We start from the raw sequence: 22,913 nt of genomic DNA on the forward strand, positions 1-22,913 counted from the left end.
AGCTGAAAACCCCCCCGAAGGCCCTGAGGTTCTGCAGCTAGTCAGCGGCGGCGCTAGGGCCAGAACTCGGGAGCCCTGACTCCCAGGTGAATGCTCGAACCACTTTAACCTTTGCCCAACGCTCTGTAGGAAAGGGACGGGGGGGGCGCAACCAGCGCACAGCTACGGAACTGGAACATGCCATTACCGCCGAGGGTGAGACGCCCCGCGGGGAAGAGTGTGGTCTGTTGGGTACAGCGAGAGGCTGCAGGTCAGGATTCCTGGGTTCCCCTTTTAGACTGGAGCTAGAGTAGCATTCTGCCTTGCAGTCTACTTCTCTGAAACTGTCAAGTGTGCGTAGGGGCGGCGGGGGGGTTCCTATGTTTTTAGCCAACTACCAGAGTAATCTTCTGATACCGGCCCCATTTGCGAGACTCAAACGCTTTGCCAGAGTTCTCCGAACCATTCAGAGGAAGTGCCTGCGGGGAACGAAACCGTCGCTCATCAGATACGGTGGCACCTGCGTCACGAACGCACCGTCTTGGGGTCTGAGGCTCGGGTGGAGTTTTTCCCCTCGCTGAAACCGCCATGCTCAGACCTGCCCGAGCCAGACTTATTGAGTCATGTTACAGAAAACGCTTATTTGCTTTGCGACGTGTGGTTTAACCTTTAACTACTCTGATTTGTCAAGAAAAAAATGTTTGCCCCTCATCCGCTCACGCAGCTGGAACTTTACCATTTCAAGTTTTGCACGCTCATAAAAATCACGTCCTATGTATGAAGCTCCTTTCATTGGAGGACCTCAAGGGTGCTTTGCATAGAATCAAATATCAGAGTTGGAAGGGACCTCAGGAGGTATCTAGTCCAACCCCCTGCTCAAAGCAGGACCAACCCCAACTAAATCATCCCAGCCAGGGCTTTGTCAAGCCGGGCCTTAAAAACCTCTAAGGATGGAGATTCCACCACCTCCCTAGGGAACCCATTCCAGTGCTTCACCACCCTCCTAGTGAAATAGTGTTTCCTAATATCCAACCTAGACCTCCCCCACTGCAACTTGAGACCATTGCTCCTTGTTCTGTCATCTGCCACCACTGAGAACAGTCTAGAGCCATCCTCTTTGGAACCCCCCTTCAGGTAGTTGAAGGCTGCTCTCAAATCCCCCCTCATTCTTCTCTTCTGCAGACTAAACAATCCCAGTTCCCTCAGCCTCCCCTCATAAGTCATGTGCTCCAGCCCCCTAATCATTTTTGTTGCCCTCCGCTGGACTCTTTCCAATTTTTCCACATCCTTCTTGTAGTGTGGGGCCCAAAACTGGACACAGTACTCCAGATGAGGCCTCACCAATGTCGAATAGAGGGGAATGATCACGTCCCTCGATCTGCTGGCAATGCCCCTACTTATACTTATTCGCACACCTTAGGTAAGCCTCCAGCTTCTGGCACCAGGGCTAGTATTGTTACCCCCACTTTACAGAAGGTGGAAACTGAGGCCCAGAGCTAGGAAGTGAGGTCAGAGAGTCAGCAGCAGACTTGGTGACAGCCAGTCCTCTGCTCTCGCTCCTACACCACACCCAGTCTCAAGAAACCAGAGTTGTACTACCCAGTTCTCCAACATGCGAAGGGATCTTAAGAGAATTAATACATCCTAGGCTTCCTCATTTCAATCTGAGTGCGAACACAAGGAGACACTTCTCTTGGGGGTCAGGGCAGGGACTAACTAACTGACTTGAAAGCGTAGCAGCCATAGTGGCGCTGACAGGCCAGAATAAACAACCCGATATAATCCTAGCTCCTGTAACCACCTCCTAGGGCAGCACTTGGTACATTTCAATTCTAGCCAGAGACCTGAGCTCATCTCAGGCCCTTCCCCACTCCTTATGAAATGCTCCACACTGCAGCTGGGGTCCCAAGACGTGGGTTACTAGTTAAATCTCTCTCACCTTCAGTTCCATGCCAGTTCCAAGCTGCCCAGATGGGCAAGAATGAAAATCTAGACAGACCCGAAAAGCTGATCCCCTTGCGGGAGTTTATTGCTGTGGAAGTCAACTACATTCTAACTGCATTTGTGACACAGACGAACGACACGTTCATTTCCTCTGAATGGTTCGGAGAACTCTGGCAATGCGTTTCAGATTCTAGTAAATGGGGCCAGAATGACTCTGTTAGTTGGCTAAAAACACAGGACCCCAACCTCCGCCCACCCACACATCCACTTCACAATCTCAGAGAAGAAAACTGCAAAGCAGTCTACAATGTAATGTAATTGTAACTAAATTATAAACCATGTAGATGACACCACACTGGGAGGGTTGCGCGCATTTTGGAGGACAGGTTTAAAATTCAAAATGGCCTCGACAGATCGGAGAATTGGCCTGAATTCAAAATGATGCAATTCAATAAAGTGCAAAGTACTTCTCTTTGGAAGGAAAAATCAAATGCCCAAACTCCAAACGGGGGAATAACTAGCTAGGTGTCGGACCGCTGAAAAGGATCGGGGGGCTCTAGTGGATCACAAAGTGAATATGAGTCAACAAGGCAATGGACTTGCAAAAGAGGCGAATATGATTCTGGGGTGTTTTAACAGGAGTGCTGTATGTCCCGCTCTACTCAGCGCTGGTGAGCTCCCAGCCGGAGAACTGCGTCCAGTTCTGGGCACCGCACTTTAGGAAAGATGTTGACAAACTGGAAAGAGTCGAGAGGAGAACAACAAAAACCTCTTCCAAAAACCTGCCGTGAGGAAAGGTTACAAACAAACCCTGGGCAGGTTTAGTCTGGAGAAAAGGCGACGGTAGGGGGGCCGGAGAACAGTCTGCCAGTACATGAAGGGCTGTTACAAAGAGGATGGTGATCGATTGTTCTGCATGTTCACTGAAGGTAGGACGAGTAATGGGCTTAATCTGCAGCAAGGGAGACATCAGGAAAACCTTCCTAACTCTAAGGGGAGTTCAACTCTGGAATGGGTTTCCATTACCGGAAGCTTTTAAGAGCAAGTTGGACAAACCCCTGGCGGGGCTGGTCTAGGTTTACCTGGGCCTGCCACAGCGCAGAGGCTGAGCACTCGAGGTCTAGGATTCTACACTTCCAATGCAGAAAGGTACGAGTCACACGCAGGACACTGCGGGAAATGTCTGGCTTTGGATTTTAATAGAGGGAAGTTATGTGCAACTGTCGGTTCTTGGGAAGATGCCAAATACAGCCTGGGCACCACAACATTTGGGCACCCAGACCCCAAGGAACAGCCTCTGTCCCAGCAAAGCCACAATGAGTAAGTTTGCACAAGCCACTGTTTGGCAGCTGCAAGTAGGAACTGACCAAGGAAACCTCACAACATGGAACTGGCTTGGAGTCCAGGGATCAAATTTAGCCTTGGGGAAAGACTGGGGCATCTTCACTGAAGCCCACGAAGTTTACACCATTGCTGTGGTTATACAGGGAGAGGATGGACGGGTTTGGACTGGCCCCGCCCCAGACAAAATGGTGCAACTAAGTCCAAGCTTGTCATCAATAACTGCATGTCGGGAGCAGATGACCACTTGTTGATGCCCTACACAATGAGAAAGCAAGCGTCATCGCCACACGTGGCTTCCTCCATGATCTCCCCAGCTTCGGAGCTGGATCAAACCTCAGCCCAGGCTAGTTAACAAGTCAGCGTTAATTTCAGCCTGAAAACACCTACTTACAAATCACTTTGGAGGAGTTGATTGCAGCTATAAACCCCTTCCTCTCTCCCCAACTAAACAGCATTATTTTCATACAGCAACCAAAAATCTGTTTAACCCAGCCCCAAGGGAGATGGGCTAATGTAGTCTGCAACCACAGACAGGCGGCTTTGTGTTAGAGATAGGAATTATTTCCCAAATCTTTAGCTATTTAGATGCTAGCGACTTGACTAAAAGTTCCATTGCCTCTCATTAGTCTAGCGCTCTCAGCTCTTATGTAAATAGCTCCCTGAATGCCTTGGTTTGTTTGTTTTTAATCTGCATTTATTTTTGGCTTCAGAAAAATCTTTTGAAAACCAGGCTGGGGTCCTGAGTTGGGTTTTCTAGGCCAGAGTTTTGAAGTTCCAGGATGAAAAGCCCCACAGTTATTTTCCCTTCCGGGGGAATCTGCCTTTAGATCCAAAGCTTTTCTCTCTCTCCTGACCTGGCCAGTATTGCAGAGTGCTCTGGGCAGACCACTCCCAGTTCTTTACAGAGAGATGGCAGAACACGCATGACCCAGACCAGCTCTCGTTTGCAAAGGAGTCTGGGTTTCAGCATTCATTTCTGACAACGCTGGTACAGGTCTCTGAGCACCAACCTGTTATTTCCTGAGCTGAGCTCCCTCACACCCTCGCTAACGCACCTCGGCTCTGTCCAGGAGCAGCCGCTTGCTCTCCTGGGACCAGCCTTCACCCGAGTAGAGAATAAGTATCCCTCTATGGTCACATGGGGGGAATTTGTGACAAAGAGGCAGGATGATGTAATGGTTAGAGAACTGGATTTCTGGGTTCTATTCCCAGGTCTTCCACTCGTTGGCTTTGTGACAAGTCACTTCATTTCTCTTCCTCAGTTTACCCAGCTGAAAAACAGGTGCAATACCACTTACCAATTATGCCCAGCAATCCTGTAAAGTAGGTGTCTCCGAGAGCCTCCCTCCCACCACCCCCGCTTTCGTCCGTCACCTGACTGAACGCTCTTTTGGCCAGGGACCAGGTCTGGTTCAATTGTCTGTACAGCACCTAACGCATGGCTGATGGCAAGCAAACATAGCGTAATGATTTCAAGGAAGTAAGGGGGTTATTTTGACTGTCAAGTCTCTACAAATCCTGAGGAGGGGAAAAAGTTTCTTCAGAAAAGGCTCTACAGTAACGTGAGGAAAGCTCTCGTGTGAACGCAGGCTGCCGCGAGGAGCAGCAAACGCTAAAACGGAAGGCGGTCTCCAGGGACAGGAGTCTCATCACAGCTGTCCCGTGTGGGGGATGCGGCTTCTGATCTATTTCAGAACGACGCGGCACGTTTGATCTGGATTTTAAAACTTCACTCTCTTCTGAGATTACAGCCTGGCCATGCCCATGGGGGACAGCATGAAACGCACAGGCCTCTAGCTAAAGGGGTGGGGAGGGAAACCAGCCCCCAGTTCCCTTCCAGCAAGGCAGGGCAGCCCCCTTTCTGTGGCTGAAAAATCCACACACCGATGAGACTTTTTCTTAATAATTAGCTGTTCTAAAGATGAATGATGTTTGATATTCTAAACCAGACCAGGCCTGTCCTATTTCCATGCCCGATACAAGAAGAACTAAGGCCCTAAGGTAACGAGGCGGAGGGACATTAGTGCAGCCCTGCGACTGCACCAACTGGCCTCCGAAGCACAGGAAGGTTGACGCATGGGATTCTCACCTCGGGAGACCTGGGTTCGAATCCCGACTTCACTCCAAGAATGTCATGAGGGACTCTGCTATTGCCAATCTGATGTGGAAAGTGCACGGGTAGCAGGACAAAACCCTACAATCAATGGATAGCCTCAGGGGAGACGTGTAGCAGCCACCCTCCCCGACTTGAATGGCTGATCTGTCCAGCATATACCTGGGAATGTTTGGCAGGTCTTTGCTTAGGAGGTGGCACGGCCTAGAACAGGGATGGACCCTTTGCCCTGCTTCTGCCTGCACGTTGCCAGGTCACAGCCAGGGCAAACAGCTCCTTTTCGCAAGCACCATGTTCACCTTAAGAAGGGACGAGAGCCTGGCAAAGCTCAGAGCCAACATGACCCACACCAACTGCTGGATCCCTTGCCAAGGGCCTCATTCACAGCCACATGCTACCAAATGCAACAGATTAAGGCTGGCCATTTCACCTTTATGTACACCCAGCTCCCAAAACGGGGCTGAGTGACACAATGCACAAACCAACCTACGGAACTCACTGCCCCAAGGTATCACTAAGGCCAAGAGCTTAGAGAACTAAAACAAAAACATTCATATAGATAATGAGACCTTCCAGGTACAACAGAGAATAAGACAAACAGGAACCCCCATGCTTCAGGGCATATATCAGCCACTAGCCATCAGGGGTCAGGCAGTAACTTCCCTCAAGGGCAAATTATTCTGTAATTGTCCACTAGGGGATTCCCTGAACCTTCCTCTGAAGCAAATGGCCTTGGCCACTGCTGGAGACAGGGTACTAGTTTAAACAAGGACCACAGGTCTGATCCTGTATAGCAAATTCCTGTGCTCCACTCTCCCCAAAGAACTGCACTTACTGACCCTTTCTGAAGCTGCTCGTTAGCAGCCACCCCTCTACAAATGGAGGGACAACAGATACCTGCTCGTGCTGTGACACACGTAGGGAGCAAGTGTCAAAGCACTTTGTTCTGATATTTTTAAATCCCATTTTGTAACTCTTCCCCTGTTCAGAAACAAACAGCGCCAGACAAGATGGAACTCAGCTCGTGCTGAGCTTGGCAGGTACCTTCCGGCCTGCTCCCTAACAGATCGAGCGGAGCCGTCATTACTAGCTGTCGCCATGAACAACCAGGAGAAGCTGGGGGTGGACGGGAAGGCAACAGCTGATGTTGATTGCTGTAGACTGAAGGCCTCAAGGCAAACAGGCCGCAGTTCAGCCAGCCCTGGCAATGTACAGCGGTCTCGGCGCAGAGAAGAGAACTGTCGCTGTTACCTGGCTTTTCTCAACCTCCAAATGAGCCTGGATAAAACAGGCAGGCTCTTTGCTCCCTCTGGAGTCAGTCTCATTAAGGTTTCTGCTCCCAGCCATTGACTTATTTTATTTATTTATTTTTTGACGGGGACGGTCTGGGGGAAAGGCTCTTCTTGTTACTGGCTCCCTGTTATCCCTGCAGCCCTAAGCCACTAATCTCACTTCGTCCCATTGGGTGAAACTGACCAGGAACAGCGTCAAGCTGGTCAGAGAAGAATCGTTACAATAGAAACGCCTGCCACATTCAGTCCAACGTTTCACCAGCAAGTCGACTTAGTTTTGCTAAGTTCCGGTTTACGCAGAGACACCAGAGTTTGTTCCCTGCCCTGCAGAAACATCCAGAGATGCAACAGGTCCAAACCCACTACCTTGCTGTACAACCCACCAAACAACAGAGCACTAAAATCCCGCCCGTCGCGGGTTAATCAGAGATCGGTCCCTGGGCAGGGTTCTTGCTCTGGGGTTGCTGGTGCCTCACATTTTTCAGATGTCCCCTTGGCATCTTCAGGCAAGTCACCGATGGAAACCGACAGGTTCCCAAAAGATGGGGAGACAAAGCCTTCAGTCCCAGTGAAAGGAAAGCTTGGGGGCTGCAACATGAGGCCCCTTGCGTGGGGCTGTTAAGATAATCAAGGCTCTCCATCAAGGCCACGGATGGGGAAAGAGTCCTGTGGCAGCTCAGTAAAGGACCCTGGGCAAGACCCTGATCAGAAAAGTTCCTGCAGAGGTTGGTTTTCGCCCCCCCCTTTAAAAAGAAAAGAAAAGAAAAGAAAGAGGAAGCCGGCACACGAGACACCTGTTTCCCTTTGGCACACAAAGGGTTAAATAGGAGAAAGTCACAGATGGCTTCAAACACCTGTGTGAACTTTAAAAGCCCAACGGCGGAGCAGACACTCCGGCACACAAGTCAAGGGAAAAGGAGCAGAGCTCAGAGGGAGCTGGTATCTTTCACTCCCACCCCACGCCCTCAGCCAGCTGTTACATCACGGAACCCAAGGGAAAAGCCCCGTCTCAAATGCCACATTGAAAAGGACACTGTCAAAACAACAACAGAAAACCCCAGCTGCTTGTTTCCACTGGACAGGGCCAGCCCAGCGCTGCACCTGCAGCTGGTAGGAGCCAGAGTGAGGACACCAGTGCAAACAACATGAAGACAACCCCGGGGCTCTCCTCTGCGATACGGAGGTGCGGCCCCAGAGTGCCAAGCACCATCCTGGGCCAGGGAGAAACCACTTTGTTTTCAGTCCATTCGGGGAAGTTCCCAGACTCTTGGCAAGACCCCAGCGGGGGTCCCACTGCACCAAACTCAGCGGACTGAGGCGGAGACACAAAGTGACTCGCTCAAAGCTATGGAGCCCATTGGGAGGACAGGCCTACATGGGAGGAAGGCTGGGCCAGCGGTTAAGGTGCCGGCCTGGGACGCGGGTTCAAGTCCCTGTGACACCTTGGGTGAGGCTTTTACTCTCTCTGGGTCTCAATTCCCCTCTGTGAACCGAGGACAACAGCACTTCCCTCCCTCGCAGCAGGGAGGTGGTGCGGAGAGAGAGACTGACCACCAGGGGGTGCTCAGATATGCTGGTGATAGCTGGAACCCAGGAGTCCGGCCCCCCACGCTACCCACCTGAGTGCGTGCGGAGGTGGCCGGTGAGCGCGTCTCTCCGGCGGCAGGCGTAGTTGCAGAAGGGACATTTGAAGGGCTTCTCGCCAGAGTGCAGTTTGATGTGCCGCAGGAGGTTCCCCTTCTGGGTGAAGGAAGCTCCACACTGGTTGCAGTGGAACGGCCTCTCTCCTGAAACGCAAGCAGCTCGTGAGACCCCCCTCCGCGGGGCGGGTTACAAAAACCTGCTGAACGTTTGCCCTGAACTGTCCTGCTGGGCGAGGGGTGTCGGACTGACAGCCCGGCAGGGAAGACGTCCCGCCCCCCCAGCCCCTCTATGCGGGAGCACTGTTAAGTGCCCACGGCCCATTCAGTCCTTAGCGTCTCTGCCCCGGCCGCTCACCCGTGTGGCTCCGTTTGTGCACCATCAGCACGTTGGGGCCGATACACACCATCCCGCAGATGTCACATTTCAGCTTGCCATTGGGTAGCCGGATGCCGCCCGGAGAGTGAGGCTCCTGCCCCGTGCCGTCACAGTACCCCAGGGGCTCAGAGAGGGAGTCCTCCACAATCACGCTGTCCTCTTTCTCGAGGAGGCGGTCGTCCTGCGACAGCAGCCTGCTCGCTTCTTCATCACTGTACATTTCCACCTTGATAGAGTTTGCTGCAGGGGGATGGGAGGGACAATACATAAACACACAGGAAATGGAAAAACCTCCAAAGGCAGTTTAAAACAACGAATATCACGGACATTGTGGGTGTCACAGCAAAGAAAACAGGGAAGAAAGTTAAATGATCTGCTTGTCAGTAACACGACTGGCTAAGGGTGCATAAGGACACCGCCCCTCATGATACTTCCTGGATTGCTCCAATTTCCACTGGAAAACCGGGCAACCCCCCATTGCAGGGCACTAAAGAAACTGACGGCTCGCAGGAGGCAAGAGTCACAAGACAACAATTGAGACACAACAGTAACGTGGCGAAATGGAACACGAAACTTTTCTGTTTTCGATCGTCAGGGTTGGCAAGTAGCGCCGAGAGACCACCACCAGGGTGAAAAGGGGCATCCGAGAGGACACCACGTCTGAGCGCTGACAGAGGAACAGCCGCATGGCAGGGCCAGCAAATCACACACCCCCCCCAGAACATTTGCATGAGAACGAAGGGATGGCTTGTGTCCTTTAAAGTCGCACGGCACGCGAGCCATCACATCGGTAAAAGTAGGAAAAGCGAGCAAGGCAGCGCACCGAGCGCCTGAAGCCAACAGCTCCACTTTCCCACTAGTGACGGCCAAGCGGTCAGAGCAGGCCTTGAAACGCACGCGTACAGCACGGGACGTGTGTTCCTCATGGAGTGCTTTGCGCCGACGTCACACTCGCAAGGGAACTCAGCAACCCAAGTGGCAATTCCCTGAAAGTCGACAAGCGTGTGAGCAGCCACATGACAGCAACGGGAACACGGATGCAGACATACCTGGCGGGGGTGCTAGGTAGCTACAATGGTAGATGCGATGCAACTGGGCCCTGGGTTACTAAAAAGGGCTTGGAACAATCCAGAGCCTCTGGAAAAAAGGGGTTTGTGGTGAGACGGGGAAAGACACTTGCCTTACAGAGGAGAGTTCTATAAACAGCAGCTGGCCAGACTGGCCGGGGGCTAGTGAAAACCAAGCGGAAGAAGGGCTGGGGCCATGGAAAGGGGTCCTGCTTCTGGAAGTGGGGCTACATACACCCCTGCCCCGCACCCTGGGGGAATGAGGAGGAGAGTACTGCTCACCGGGGCTTACGGGGACAGTTGGCCAGGAAGATCAGTGAGGCTCTTTGTTGCTGCCAAGGTGATCTGTACAGCACGGTTTGGGGGGTGGGGGGTTTCTAGCTGACACCGCACAGTATACCGGAGCTCCCAGCCCCCCGGTGGCAAGCCACGGCCGTGCACGCGTCACACGGCCTCCTGGTTGCTACCTTCCTTCGCTTCTGCAGCATCGCAGGCTGAGACTGGAAAGCAGAACGGAGATGCCAGCCGTGACCTACATTCCCAGCTATTCTAATGATCTGTGGAATGCCACCGATCAAACAGCCCTTCGGAAGACAGCTGGACAGCGATAGCTCCCTGCAAGGTAGAGCCTCGTGGGCAGAGGAAGGGCTGGGTCTCCCTGTCCCCAGCCTGCTCCTTCCCCAATGGTTTCTGAGCAATCTCTCCCCAGATCTTTGGTGCTTTCAGGCCATCCTGGGCAGGGTAGTTTTCAGAGTGGCTGGGGAGACAGGAGAGAGCACCCCAGCCCGTTAACGCTAGTCACACCCTTAACAAGACACAGCGTCTCCATCTGGGTGGCGTTAGCCTCACGTGAAGCGTGTTTCACCTGGACAGCAAGGTCTGTGCATGACTCAGTTTAGAAGTTTCCTGCTGTTTTAAGCTATCCCCGTCAGCCAAGAACTAGGGGGAATTTCCTCCGGGGATTCCTGATGCTGCTCTTTAGACAGCAAGAGCTGCTTCTTTGTAATGGAGACCCCCGCGACCCCCAAGCTGATTTCCTAGTGCTCCTGCGAGGGCTGGGGTGGGCCAGTGAGAGACGGGGAACTGAACAGGCCACCCCGCGGGAGGGCAGACCACCACTAAGCCACAGAAAATTTTAATTGCCTCCTTTCAAATATCAGAGTCAGATTTCTTCCATCTAATGTAATAGATGTGGCTGTTCCTGACCTCTCAGCATGCCAGGAAATTGATGGGCCTGAACTTCGGATTACAAACAGAGGGGCTTTTCTCCCGCTTGGAGGGTAACGGATGTTTGGATTTCCTCACAGCGCCCGCGTTGCCTTCTGGAGACGGGTGCGAGGGCTGGACGTAGAACTAGTCACCCTGAACTCCTGAGGACTAATCCCAGGTTTCATGCGGACCCCACCCCCCGGAGCAATGCAAGCCACATCCTTGTGCAACGGGGACAATTCTTACCTCTGGCCTGGGGGGTTCAGTGAACGTGTGCACCATACTATGGAGAGCTCGGCATGGATTTAGCGCTGTGAGTCAACAAAAAAGAAGACAGTGATTTGAATATCAACGGGATTAGAGCCTTAATCATGAGCCAATTTGGGGCAGGGCAGGCACATTCCTGCAGGGTGCGCTGGCCGGGATGCTGCAGGTTCTCACTGCCCTTCGGTGGCATCTTCCACTCAGGTGACCTCCTGGGACCACAGGCTCAGCACTGACAGTCTTCAGCCCCCTTGCTCTCCACAAGTGAATCCCAACCACAGTCTGAAAGTGACCGGTCCCTACTGCCTTCCCAGTGAGCGGGTGGCCAGCAACAGGTGGCCCCAGTGCAAGCGAGGCAGCTGCTTGGACTGTCCGGAGAAGGATGGTGAATGCTACATTCCCTTTGCACGTCTCTGGTGCCTTTCACCCGAGGATCTCCAAGCGCTCTAGGAGGCCCCGATGGCAGGAGGGGGCTCAGCCCCCTTTCACAGATGGGGGAAATGGAGGAATGAAGAGTGGAAGGGACTCGTTTGAGGTTGCTTTAGGTCAGTGGCTGAGCTGGGTTCTGCCTTTCCAGTCCCCGCTGTAGCTAATGGACAACGCCGCCTCTTGCAGAGAGGAACAAAGCTTCTGCTCGGACTTGGGCAATAACAGATTGCCTGGCACACCACCGGTCAAGCCCGCTGCTGGACATTGGCTGGGATCGACTCTGAGGCTGAAACGCTTTCTTGGGGGAAAGCACAAAGTTCAAAACACACCACATTCCATTGGGTGCATCCTGGAGACACAGCACGAACGGACGCCTCTGTGCACAAACATGAAGTGAAAAGCTCCTCTCCCTTGGCAGGAGCTGCCCGGATACGCGGATGTGTGCTGCACTTTGATTTTTTCCATGCCCCGGGGACTGTAATTTTCTTTCTGGGCAGAGGGAGGCCGACTATTGTTCTGCCAGTCTCCTTTCAGAACCAATGTGGAGTCCAGTCTCACTGGAGCGCGATTCTCCGCTGGCAGAGCAGGTTATATAATATTCCCGCTCCTCTGGGGCACAATGCTTGCTGGATGAACCAGCTGTGAAGTCAAGTCAGATCAGGAGCAATACCATCACCAGCTTCCCTCTGTTAAAGGGGAAGAGAGCTCTCTTTTTCTTTAGGTCGGTCCATGGGTTGGATTCCCTCTGCTTATGACCAAGTTGCGTGTGTCTTTGGGTTTTCCTGCACGAGACCTAAAATTGGATTCTTTGGGGGAGGCCTTCTAACCATTTTTATAGGACAAGAACCACATGCCAAATAATAGAGGAGAAAGGGGACCAGACCAGGGCTAATTCACCCTGCTGCAACCTTATTGTTTTGGGTCTAACTTGTCCTAGCACCCTTAGGGCAACCTCCAGATCCAAGCATCTGGGAGCTGCTGGAAGCACATGGTGAAAGTGGATGATCTATATGGCAATTTCTCTTTTATGGAAAGGAAATTCCGTGCTTACGGAGGAGAGGAGAGATCACAGTGAACGATGTTACCTGGTCAGTTTCAACTTGGGGGAGAACTGAACTCAGGGCTTGCAAACGGAGCAGGAATCAATTCTCGGTTCTCTTGCTTTAATGCGATTTGTATTAAAAGGACAACGGTGCTCAGAGCTGTACGAGCTGTAGGGAGACTCGGCCACTGCCCAGGAAGCTTGTGATGTAAATAGCATGTTTACAATTGAAGCCTACATCAGCCTTGCTAAGTTCCACTTGTCCTAGGGTCATGCCATTTTTGACATGCGAGTGACACATTAAATTTCTCAGCAATTGCCGCAGTGAAGGGTGGGCGAGCAGACAGGATTTTGGGGGCAATTTTGAAATCAGACCTGCCTATTTTACCGACGTGGGCTCTGAAGTGTATTTTAAAAAGAAGCTTAATTCACCTTTGGACCGTGGAGAAAGATTTCAGTCACAACGCAGAGACGGGGCGGAAATGTTTCACCTTACAAACTTTCAATCGGAAGTGCGTCCAAACCCCACTGCTACGTCCCACCCCAGCCTGGCTCATCACTCATCCTAGCCACACCCACGTCACGGAAAGTCCAAGCAGCAGCAGCTTGACACAGACAAGCCTTTAATGGGCCACGCCAACGTGACTCCATGCTGTGACGTTAAAGTTCCGCAGAGGAGGGAGACGACGTTTCCCGAGAGCGCTGAAGATAGATCTTGAGCAGAAGGAGAAAAAAAACCCCAACAGGAACTGGATGGACTTGACGACATCTGCAATCTCAGGTGATCAGAGGTTGCAAGTCATCAGTCACGGCTGGCATTAAGACGGCATACGCCTTCGATTTTCAGTGGAATGCAGCAGGCTCCTTTCATCTCCTAGGCCCGAGGTTAAGAGTTAATGTTCGCCAAACCTACCAACATGTGCTTAAGAGCGGCTGCTCCTAGCCCTCTGCTTTGCCCATTCCTTCACCAGCCTGGCACTGCATACCCCTGGACTTCCAGCTACCTGACGCTTGCTCAGCAAGCCGGGCTAGGCAAAGCTCCGGATCCACGCGAGGGCAGAGCTGCTGATGTCCAGAGTCATGTTCTCGCGCCAAGATCTTGTTTCAGACATTGCTAGCTCTTTTAACCGCTTGTCTGGAGCGGGGAGCATACATTGGTCTCGTGCTGAAGAGGTTTGTTTCAACACGCCCGGCAACTTTCAGAAACCTACCATAGCTACAGAAACAATCCCTCTCCTGCTAAAACACGCTCCCAGCTGCTACACTTCTCTAGACACACGTTATCCACTCTCCCCTGGCTCCGAGTGCAGAGAGGCCGGTCACAGGAATAACTACACCTCCAACTCCACACCTGCCCCAACTCCCATTGAGAGGGGTAATGGGGAGGTGGCCCTGGTCCATTTCCAATACATCAGACCTGGTGGTTGCAATGAGACTTCGTTCCTATGTAGCCCCTGGGGTTCATCCCCCCCGAGCGAACTCCTCTCCTGTTAACAGAGGCAGGAGCACGCAGGTGTTTTGGTTCTGTGCCAAACGAACAAATGAAGCTTATTTGGGGAGTATGGAATTTAGCACGGCAGGGTTACACACAGGTGACTTTAAATCTCAAGGCAGAGAGGCTGGTAGCTCAGGTAAGTAACCCCATTGCAGTTCTGAACACAAGAACTGAAGTCAGAATTTATCCTCTTCAGTTTGAAAAGTCAAATTCTAAAGGAAACTCAGTGCACCAAGCTTCCTGGTTGGCCTAACAGAGAGCCCAGCCTTAATGCGGTGGAGCCAGCTGCATGTGGTGAGGAGGACGGTGTACTCACCACTCAAGGAGCGGCTCGGGGAGGAGGACGGTGTACTCACCACTCAGGGAGCGGCTCGGGGAGGAGGACGGTGTACTCACCACTCAGGGAGCGGCTCGGGGAGGAGTGCTGGCTGTTTGGGGTGCTCACCGTGGGTCCCACGAGCGCCGAGCTGAACTCTTTCTCCAGAGAGGTATCCCCACTACCTTCGGGAAGAAGAAGCAGGGAACACAGATGAGATGTGGCTGCTCCTGCCAGCTTTAAGATCGGTTTCAGTCAGTGAAAGCCTCTCCCTCATTACCAAAGCAGCGGAGCCCTGGAAAGAGGCTCCGGCTGGACCTCAGACATCTCTAGATTGGGTGTCAGAAGACAAACACTACAGTGTGCTGCTCACAGCAAGACAAACCCTTCCTTACCGGGGGGCAATATGGTGGCCAGGGACCTAGGGACATTCCAGGTGCCATGCAAACTGGGGGCTACTTTGCAGTGAAGTGGTTAGTGGACACTTGAAAGGATCCACATAGCTATGTGCCAGGACGACCGCTGGGCCGCAGTGGAAAGGTGGATCCCAGGTGTATTGGGCCCCTGGCTTCGCAAGCGTTTGGGACGGCTCCCAAGGGAGCCCCTTTGCCAGAACAACATGGCAGCAGTCGGACGGGCTGAAGCTCTCCCCAGATGCAGGTCTGTTTTCTGTAGCCCGACGGGGACCGTGAGCCAGCATATGACATATGCTGGTTTGCAATCACCAACTGGGGGTGGACATTTCCCACAACAAGGTGGCTGTCAAAAAAATCAGCCCCGGGAGACGGGGGGTTAATTCAATCCAGCAGGGCTGATTCAGCTCTTCACCCTCCTGTGATTAATGATGCACTGCACAGTTTCTTGCTTGGACCAAGAGCCCCCCGCTGCAAACAGACACGCAAGAACCTTTGGGGCAGCGCGCATGTGTGGGCGCACAAGTGAATGTCCCCTCCCCACCACTGTTGCGTGCTGGCTGCTGCCCTGCACCCCAGAAGTGGCTGCATCTCAGTGATGCAGCATGAAGAGAGTTGGCGAGGAGCTTTGGGATGAAGAAGGCTGTAGCAGTGTGCACTTTTAATGCAGATGGGCAAACTGTTTCCAATAGCTGCATCTGGGTAAACCTGAGTCCCGACACACAGTGTCGAGCTCGCCCTGGTGTTTGACGGGCCAGAGGGAATGCTGCATCAGGAGGCCAAGCCGGCAATGGGAGTCATTTACCATAAACGCCCTGAAGTGATGTGGTGGGCTGCAAATCACCACTCGGCACGGAGCCACCATGCTGAGCTGGGACTCCTCAGGCAGCGTTCTGCCCCCTCCAGCCCACCCTGGAGCAATATTTTAAGAGAGAGTTTCTGTTTCCCTGGGCTGGGGTGGTTGAGATCCCCCGGATCCTCTCCCCCATGCTTTGACTGGCTCAATAAGACGTTGCCAGCAAGTTTGAGTCATGCTAAGCCACCATGCATCGCCAGCAGAAGCCACACACCCCGGCTAACGGATATTAGCTCTGAATTAGGGGAGGTTAACGAGACAATTTCAGACAACCAAACCCAACACTAAGAAACCCAGTGATGCTGCAGGCATCAGTCAGGGTGATTTAACATCCCCCAAGAGCGGGACCCAGCGTTGTCTCAGTCCCTGCCGGCAGGAGCTGGGCGTTACGGTTGGACTTTGCATGGAGTGTACATTTGACAGCCGGAAAGTCTCTCCAAAAAGGCACTTGGGGGGGGGGGGGAACAGGGGCACCCTGATCTCTGTTAAAGGCACTTAGCACCTCTGATTATAAACCATTCACTGGTCCCACATCCCTGCCAGCGTTGGCTTTTTTGTCATTTTTCCATGGTCAGAAGCCTGCGGTAGCATTTCAAATGGTCAAGTGTTTCCCTATCCCCCCCCACCCCCCGCAATCGCTTAATCTCCATCTAAAGATATTTCTTCTGCACAGCATGTTAAAGAACCCGCACCCCCTTTCTCCTCCCCACCGCCGATGACACCAAACGGAAAGGGACACAGAAAAGGCACGGAGTTCTTCCCCCCAGCCCTCCCGTTTCACTTACATTATTCTACCTTGCTGAAGATACCCTGGAGTGTTCTCACAGCCAACTCCTTGGAAACAGCACTGAAATACAGGCTGTGTGTGCATGTCTGCATGGCAGTGGTAGGGTGAACTCAGCCACTCACCTTCCAGGAAGAACAGATTCCTGGAAGTGAGAGAAACGGCCGTCATTTTACAGGCAAGCGGCACAGTTAGCAGGAATTCAGGGCTGCGGCATCCCCTTTTGCAGAGACGCACGCTCACTCGCTCCCCTGGCTGTTCGGCGGGTGTGCGCACGTGTCCGAAAATAGCACAGCCAGCGAGAGGGCAAGGCTGGGCCATCCCTTTAACAAGCCAGCTAGGGCAAAAAGGTGCTAACCCTAGAGCCCTGTCTCCATGGCGAATGGCTGCAGGGCACCCAGCGCACACACAGCATTGTCCAAACCCAGACAAGAGGGACTGAATGCTGCGGAGGGGGGAATACACCTCAGATCTGCCATCATGGACCTTGCAATGCATGGACACGAGACGCAACTGAGCAAAGTACCATGAAATACAACGGTGAGGGGTGGGGGGAGTGTTTTCCTACGTACACTTACACCAAACCCATGTCTAGGCCTCTAACAAGCAGCAGCCACCCTCCAAGCATTGAGTTAATGACAGAACATTGGGGCAGCCCCTCCAGTTGTAGTAATGGGTTGGGGGAGGAGGGGGTCTTTAAATCTTAGTCATGGATTGAAGATGGGTGGGGAAATATTTAACGCAATCCAGACCCTGGCAAGCGACCTGTGTCCTGGGGAGCTCCGAGCCAGCCAAGTGCCCTATCTTCCAAGAGGACTTTAACCCTTTCCTTCTACCCAGACGGGGGGTTTGTGCAAACTGCTCTGGATAAGTCACCTGCACCTGTCAGACAGGCCCAGGAACTCACAATGGAACTAGCAGGTTTCCTTTCAATACACACAAAGAGAAGTTCTGCAGCTTTCTCTCACTCCTTTGACCTGCTTCTCGGAGGGACTAGTCTATGGCTTCCGATCGTCTCTTCAGAGTTTTCGACTCGAATAACTCTTCCAGCTTTAAGACTTCAGGCAGCCTAAGGTAACACACTTCACTAACTAAATGTGTGCATAAGTCTTGCACACAACATAAAATAACAATTTGTTCGTCTATAGCACCTGTTGTCCAAAGTAATTAAGCCTCACTAGGCCTCTGTATGCTATTATCCCCATTTCATAGATGGGGAAACTGAAAGCAACTAGCTTCACCCAGACGAGTGATTTGACATACAAGTAAGTGGCAAAGTTGGGAACAGAACCCAGGAGTCCTTGCTCCCAGGCCCCCAGCCTCACACAAGTTCTAATCACAGAGAATGGCTCTCACTTTCTTTTTAAAAACCATGGAGAGAGTGTTCTCTCTCTACAATCCGAGGACTTGCTGCCTCAGGGAATTGATATGCCATACGTGTTGTTTACTGCCCCCGTGACTGGTAGTAACTGAGTCATTACCAGAGCTGATCAAAAACTGTACTTTATTTTCCCAGAAAAAGTTCCCATTTTCTTAAAAACATTTTCAGGTTTTCAGTTTTCCAAGGAAAGCCTGAAAATCTGACAAAACTGGAAATTCCCTTTAATTACAGAGCCGGTTTTTGGGGAAGAGAGTTTTGACGCAAGTTTTGGTTCTGCTTTTTTCTTTTTGAACCTACTCTAGAGTCAGTCCTGACCCTCGGCTATTCAAGACCCGAATCAAATGATTGGGTGGCTCTTGGTCTGGTTCCTTGCGGAGAGGTAACTGCTAAGAACATCACCCGGATCCCCCTTGCAGACTGTCTAAACTGTGAGGTCAAGGGTCGAATGGGCCCTGGAGACTGAATTCCCCCACCCCCCCAAAGGGGGGCCTTCAGGACAGGGCTTGGTCTATGCTGTAGCGGAGCATGATATACTCGTTCTGGAGTTAGAGGACTTCAGTCTCCAGTACGATCCATCAAGCACTTTTCATTGGCACTAAATTCACTTTAAAAGACAGACTGAATACAAGGTTTGGGGTCTGACTTTGATCAAGAGAAGCCAAGACACTTTCTGATGAAGCCACGCTCCATGCGCCACTCACCACGCTGTGGGCTTGCACTCTGGGCCAAATTTAGATGTGGGGTAAGCAGGTGCAACTCCACTGGCTTCCACTGGGCCTGACTTTCGCCCCCTACCAATGTGGTATCAAAGCATCAGTAAGAATGGAAGGTGGAGCCCGATCCCCTGGCTATAGTTCACGTTTTCCCAGAGAAAGGTTTCCTGCTAGATATGCCGGTGTGTTTAGTGTCAGATCATCCTTGATCACATCCCTTTGCAGCCTGGGACGACAGGCCAGGATAAAGCAGCTTCTGAATTCCTTCTGGTCACACTTCCCTCTTGCACGAGGTGGCTACAGGGCGAGTGTGCGGAGAGCATCTTTGACAAAAAGCGAACACCGGCCTGGCCAGCTTTGCCACCCCACAGGGAAGAGGAAAATTTGATTGTGTGACTCCAATTCTTCTTCCCTTCTTGATCAGTCCCTTTGCTACTTTATTCTTGACAAGCGGCCAGCAGCTGCTTGCAATTCGGACTTCCCGCACCCTAAGCTCAAGCAGGATTCAAATTACATCAGCGGAGCTGCTCTCTGTTCATTTCAAGCATTCTTACGGAACTACAGCATCTCCATGGAGTTCAGGGCCAAACAGCAACCTGCTGCAAAGGCGGCGCGGAGGGGCGAGGCTCACCAGAAAATTCCCAAAGAAAAGGGAAGCAACAGCTTGCAAGACAATGCAAACCTCTGAGCAAAGTGCACCCAGGCATGGTCAAACTCGGCTGCCGCAAAGCAGGGAGATGCAGCTCTGCCGAGTGGGAAAATGAACTAACCGAGCAAAGCAGCCACTTCCAGCAAGCGCCCACCCTCGCGCCATACGAGCCACTAGCCTCTCCTCACGACTTAGCAAGGGGGCATCCTGGCGGCCAGATCCCAGGACTTTACGGTGTTCCAGACCCCAAGCAGCAAAGCACTGAGAGAAACCAACAATCCAGCCACCAGCACGCGGCCTCCAGGGAGAAGAGGAAGCTTCTTTTCTTAAAAACAAAACAAAAAACCGACGAACACTCGTTGGATTCGGTCAGAGTCTGCTGCAAACAGACACTGTTCACGTTTCCTTGCCCAGCTCCATCAGTGCACCCCAATCCTGGCCGGCGGCAGTACCCCGTTTAACAGCCCTGGCTCTGCCCCAAAGCTCTATTAATGCACTTCACGTCCCACCTTCACCCCTGGGAGACCAGGTCTTTTGGTCACTGCCCATGGAGCTCCATCCGCCTATCACCTTAGTCTACAATCGGAATTCAGGGAAGCCCCACGGCCTCCGTTGGGCAAGAGCTCAAACAGCCGACCTCCGTGCTCCACTCTGGCTTTGTAATTGATCAATCTACCCCAAACCTTATCGTAGTCCAAGGCTTTCCTTGAGCAGAGACTGCATTTCAAACTGAAAGAAGAGGACATGGACTCATCCACTAGAGAACTGCAGGGCCCCACCAAGCTAGCATTCACTTCTCACCTACAAAGACTAGGCACCAGGTTTCCAGTGGCAACCCTCTAGCCTCTGAAACCCACTGGCACGTCTGGAGATCTTCACAAGTCACCATCATTCTGACCCGCTCTCTCCACCCACACCCGAAAGGCAAAGGGCCTTCATGTTACCAACAGATCGTAACAATCAAACACCACCAAAGAGGTGAACTCACCCCATGCACACACCTCACCCTCTCCCCGCGCAACATTTCATGGCTCCAAACCCAGCCTGAGCTCCAGATTTAATCTTAACACTCTCTAACGAACAATAGTGCAGTGTTTGGCAGGGCAGATATTTCAGAGCCGCCATGGGGGTCTTAAATATCACCTGTGTTTAGCATTGTGTATTCATGTGCGGAAGAATGGAGTCTAACAGGAGAGAATAAAATATCCATCCTATAAACATAAGCAAACTTCTTCAACTAGCTAGCATTGCAGATCAAGCCAGATGTCACTGGAAAGATACTTTTCCTTCCGGTTGCAGCGAGGGCCGAGATCTGACCTGTGGTCTGGAGGACCCGAGGTACTAATGATCACCAAACCAACGAGCACATGATGACATTCAGAACTGCCCAAGGGGCTTCCTGATATCTAGCAGCGAGTGGCAGCTGGTCTGACCAGCCCAGCACCCCCCAACTCACTATTGTTATAATCTGTATCTGAGGGGCCATGTAACGTCATTAGAAAGCTCGTAACTTGCTGGTTATGAATATCAATGTGTCATGTAGGTGCAAGAAACTGGTGCAAAGTTATGGACAGAAACTGAAAGTATAATTCTTAAAATATGTTTGCCAGTCAAACAGGAGTTACCCCACCCCACACAAAGGAATATGGTTTCTCTACTGGGCAGTTACTTCCAAAGTACTTGGAAAGACAATGAGAATGCATTTACAGACAAATAAAGCTATCAAGCTAACACATGGGGGGCAGGAGAGACAACATGGTTACACCCCAGCAGGGAAGAGAAATTTTATCTGAGCTATAGAGATGGGGAGTCTAAACATCAAATCATATGCAACTGAATCAACTGACTGAATACAATATCAGGTCCTTTATGAATGCCTGGAACACGCTGGAGATTAACATCCTTGGGAAATGGCTGTATTAACGCTCTAGGAGGAATTATGAAGACTCACTAATAGTATGTTTTAAAACGTGTGGCTGAAGAAGAGAAGGAACAGCTCCCTCCCAGACAGGGAGGTAGGGGAGGCAGCTGTGTACCAGTCTCTAGGATCCTTCAACCCAAGGGGGCAGGGGTTGCAGTCTGTGGGAACTGGACTAGAGAGAAGGGGAAGAGAGCCCCTAAGATCTCTTTCACTTGGGGAGACGAGGGAAGCTAGCCTGTTGCTCTTCTGTGACGAGGTCCTGGCCTTGGTATGATCAGCCATTTTGAGTTATCTTGCTGGGAGCACGTGGTAAGGATTTTACCTTGATCCCAGACAGTAGCTTGGTAAGTGACGTCTTAGCCATTGGAAGCATGTTTTGTTGTGTGTTACTTGGAATCCTTTCTACCTTTATTCCCTTGAACTCACTTCATTCATTCTTCTGTTAATAAAATGGTTTATTTTTACTGCGGACCAAGCCAGTGCTGTGTTGAACTGGCAATGAGTATTAACTCCAGTTAAAGTGATGAGCTGGTGGGATGGGACTCTTCACAGGAGCAAATCAACCTTATTACTTCCCTGAGCTGGCTGGGAGAGGGCCGGACACGTCAAGGCATACGGGTTTGGGGAAACTCAGGACTGGGGGTGCGTTGGGATCATCTCACTGGTTGTAACCCAGGCTGGTGGAAGCCAGAGTGGGGCTATATTCAGGCTGTTGAACCATGGCTGTCTAAGCAGAGACCCTCAGGATGTGATCTGCACGCTTCTTGCTGACTGTGAGCATCCCAGGCTGAGAACTACAGTATCAAGGCCTTGTAAGGCACCCAGGGTTGCATAGCAAGTAGTGACACAACCCCTCACTGGCCTGGGTTTGCACCCTGAACAGACTGGACCATCACACACGACTAACCAAGTATATAAAATCTGGTATCATTAGGTTGATCTTGGCAAACTAAATTCTAACTCAGTTTCTAAAACTATCCTTATTGACAGTGGATGTATCTGTTGCTGAGACGGGGAATGCCAACAACATGTGTCAATACTTTTCAGATCTTAGTATTAACAAACTACGCTACATAATCTGAAAACAATCCATATCACCACCATAAATTACGTGCCTTACGGTAGAGCTGTGGAGCAAAGCAACACACCCGCATTAGACTCCCAGACAGGTAACTACTGAGCATCAGAAAATGGCCTTTTGAAATACAGATATCCAAAATATCGGACAACAGCAAAATAAGTGACATACCAGATATGTAGGAGCGTCCATTGCAGTCTTCTATATCCATCTTTAAGGTACTTTGCTGAAAGAGAAAGCAGAGCTCTGTCAGCAAGTGTCTGGAAATGCAGGGCTGGAATCTCTTTCCAGACACAACCTCTTTAGTAAAAAGGCCCATCAACCTCTGATAGTGGATGAATTACCCAGCCCTGATTTATAAATGCCAGCTTGCAGCACTGACTTTGACACAGTGGAACAAGCTAAAACTTTGATTTGATCCCCGCTTTGGAACTAAATGTAAATTGCCCACTAAAGAACTACTTTCTAGGCACCGAGAAACAACCTTCTATGGAAAGCAAAGCCTGGTTTTAAGCTGTAGCTATTATACAGCAGTCAATGCGAGGCAGGTTTGGCAGTACATAGCATCCAACTAACAAGCAATGATTCCCAAGAAACAAAATGAA

The 22,913-nt window shown here is 51.5% G+C and overlaps 1 protein-coding gene across 3 annotated transcripts in view; it reads right to left on the reverse strand.

Annotated features, from left to right (window-relative positions):
• The window catches only part of IKZF4 (IKAROS family zinc finger 4), a 28,560-nt gene extending 6,041 nt beyond the window's left edge, over positions 1-22,519 (reverse strand). Inside the window, exons 1-4 of one of the 3 annotated variants that reach the window (XM_065419291.1) lie at positions 22,480-22,519; positions 14,594-14,698; positions 8,671-8,931; positions 8,292-8,459 (exon numbers count right to left, since the gene is read on the reverse strand). In XM_065419291.1, the coding sequence (XP_065275363.1) occupies positions 8,292-8,459; positions 8,671-8,931; positions 14,594-14,698; positions 22,480-22,519 (574 nt within the window). Of the gene's footprint in view, positions 1-8,291; positions 8,460-8,670; positions 8,932-14,593; positions 14,699-16,691; positions 16,738-22,479 lie in introns of those variants that run through there. The other 2 variants (XM_065419290.1, XM_065419292.1) reach the window with 2 other exon arrangements.
• Between the last annotated feature and the right edge of the window lie 394 nt (positions 22,520-22,913).

Source organism: Emys orbicularis, chromosome 19 (assembly GCF_028017835.1).
Source record: "Emys orbicularis isolate rEmyOrb1 chromosome 19, rEmyOrb1.hap1, whole genome shotgun sequence".
Lineage (NCBI taxonomy): Eukaryota > Metazoa > Chordata > Testudines > Emydidae > Emys > Emys orbicularis.